The sequence below is a fragment of the Myotis lucifugus genome, unplaced genomic scaffold (genome assembly GCF_000147115.1).
Source record: "Myotis lucifugus unplaced genomic scaffold, Myoluc2.0 scaffold_20, whole genome shotgun sequence".
NCBI classification, from domain to species: Eukaryota; Metazoa; Chordata; class Mammalia; order Chiroptera; family Vespertilionidae; genus Myotis; species Myotis lucifugus.
In genome coordinates, this window is record NW_005871068.1 from 3348201 (window position 1) to 3350906 (window position 2706).

The 2706-nt window shown below is 56.4% G+C and overlaps 1 protein-coding gene across 1 annotated transcript in view; it reads right to left on the minus strand.

Moving 5' to 3' along the window:
- ARX (aristaless related homeobox) overlaps positions 1-2706 on the minus strand; it is an 11052-nt gene that overhangs the window by 5976 nt on the left and 2370 nt on the right. The window contains 2 exon segments of the mRNA XM_023751355.1: positions 2444-2544; positions 2546-2706. Coding sequence (XP_023607123.1) covers positions 2444-2544; positions 2546-2706 — 262 coding nt within the window.

Here is a 2706-nt window from a genome sequence, read left to right on the forward strand (position 1 = left end):
TACTGTTTGATTGAAAACATTAAAAATGCAACAGCATTGCCAGACGTGGGATATTATATATTATATCATATTACATTCAAGAGTGACAAGGGTGGCTTCCTGAGTCTGTAAGTCTAGAGAACTGGGCACTCAGATTCTCTCTCACTGTCTCTTAAGACAGAGTTAGACAACACACACACACACACTCGGTGCTTATATCCTGTTTTGTCCTAATAGCAAATGGTAGAAACTTCGGCACTCATTTTTTAAAAATGTTTATGCCCTCTTAAAAAAATTTTTTTGGTCTCTCTCTCTCTCTCTCTCTCTCTCTCTCTCTCTCCACCTCTATGCCTTTCCCTCCATCTTTCTCCCCCTTCCTCCCTCCCTCCCTCCCCCCCATAGGTCATACTCCCCATTACCCTCTGGAGATATGTTAAGCTTATTAAGAGTTCAGTGGGATAATTTTTCGATTAAACAAAATTCTGCGCACCTCCTGACTCCAGTGCCCACTACAAACCCTGCCCATCTCAGGGGAAGTCAATTTAACTGAAACCCTACCCCGTCATTGCAGTTATTACTGCGACAATTAAGGCAAATAGGAAACCATTAAGATGCTGTAAAAAGGCTTAAGACCTGTTTACCGAAAATATGAGCGCGCCCAGAATAATTGGCTCCCCGATAGCTAATACGAAAGAGCGGGGGCTGCCCCAGCAGAGACCCGGGTTGCACTGGCAGGCCCCCAGTCCACACCCAAAACTTCAGGACCCGGAGAAAGCCGGTTCCCTGAGCGCTTCTGGCAGCCCCCTGCTTCGGGGAGCACCAGCAAATTCAAATCACACTCCTGGCTGGTGCCCAGCAGGAACCCAAAAGCTCTAACTAACCGCTGGATCCAAAAGAGGTAGAAGTGGGGTGGTGGTGAGGAGCTGCCCCCCATCTCCGGCTCTGGTTCCCCTTGGAGAAGCTAAAGGAGGGCAGACCGGGATGCCAACTGACACCACATCAATTTCTTCTTGTGAAATCCACGTGTGATAAATGCAAAAAGCCGTCCGCTCCTTAGCCTTTTGACAGCACACACTGGTATATATATTTAATAACAGTGCAGGCCTGGATGACATAGGGCAGGACCAAGTTTAGCTCAAGAGATGACCAAATCTCATACCTTTGCCCAGCATCCAATCCATTTTTCCCCCCTGTTTCGGGTTAGGAGAGCGTTTGGCAATTAATTGCCAGAGCAACTGCACTTCAGACTTGGCCTAAGCAGCAATTTCTCCCTCGCTTCAAAGGGGCGGGCAGCTTTCCGCTTCCAAAATGCACATTGAAAAGCCGCACACGTCTCCTGCGAAAGAGCTGCCCGAGCTTAAGGAGCCCCGCGGCAGGCAGGCTCCTCTCTTCCTCCCTCCCCGCTGGAGAAGTTTGCCCTCGCCCTGGCTCCTCGCCTGAGCCCGAGACCTTGGCCTTAGGGGGGGAGAGGAAGGCCCCCAGCTGGGCTGGCACCCCAGGTCAGATGAAGAAATGGGGGCCAGGGGCCCAAGTAATCTCACAGGCTTTTTTCCAAAACACACACACACACACACGCACACGCACACGCGCGCACACACAGGCACACGCACACTCGGGTGGGCTTGGAGAGGAGCGGAACCATGCGCAACACCCGGGTTGGGTTGGCCACCCATCAAACAGAAAAATCCCCCCAGCTGTTCCACCTAAGGCTGGCCAGGCCTCCAGCAAGTATTGCCCACGCGGTAAACCCGTGTACATTAAACGCATGCCAGGCTAATGTGATGGGGTAGAGAGGAGAGCGTTCTACAGGCACCCCCGTGCGCACAGAGCAAACGGTGCTCCGTTCTGACTTCCTTCAGTTCTGTCAGGAGTCCTCACACCACACAACTTGGGTGTTTTTTTTAAAGGCCTCCGCAGGCGCGGTCTCCAGCTTCACTGCGAACAGCGTAACTGATACCCACCCGGCTCCTGGGGCATCAGGCTGGGGGGTAGCTAGCGCCCACACAGCGACCAAAAATAGCCCCTGCTTTGCCTCGGGGACCGGCAGCGGCCGAGCTTCCCGCGCCTCGCCTGCAACCCGGCCGGGCCGCTGCGCCCCGGGCCGCCGCGTTCTGCGCGCAGGGAACTCGCCTCTCCAAGGTGGCAGGTTCCGGCGCCCTTTGGAGAGGGCTTTTCTTTCTCTCTAAAACTTGGACTTGGGGGAAAAAAAATTAAACTGGATAGACCCTCCTTGGGAAGGAAAGAAATCGTCCCAGCCTGAACTTAAAAGTCCGGAGTAGGGCTTGGGGAGAGGAGGTGGGGAGTTCCCGGTGAGCAGGGGTGGGTGCGTTGGGATGGCGCCTGGGTCGAGTCCAGGAGCGAAGTCCTTGCCCAGAGCTCGGGGCGGGGGCCGGGGCGGGGGGGGGGGGGGGGTTCCCGCCCGCCTCTCTTTTCCGGAACCCGCCGGCCCGCCCCGCGCGCGTACCTGGTGAAGACGTCCGGGTAGTGCGTCTTCTGAAAGGCCCGCTCCAGCTCCTCCAGCTGGTAGCTGGTGAACGTGGTGCGGTAGCGCCGCTGCTTGCGCTTTCAGCAGCCCCTCCTCGGAGTCGCTGCCCGCAGACAGGCACACGCTGTCCTCGCCGTCCTTGCCCTCGGCGTCCTCCGGGTGCAGCAGCAGCTCCTCCTTGGGTGACAGCTCCCCGCCTTCGGCGGCCACAGTGGGGGCAGCGGCGGCGGCCACCGCGCCCG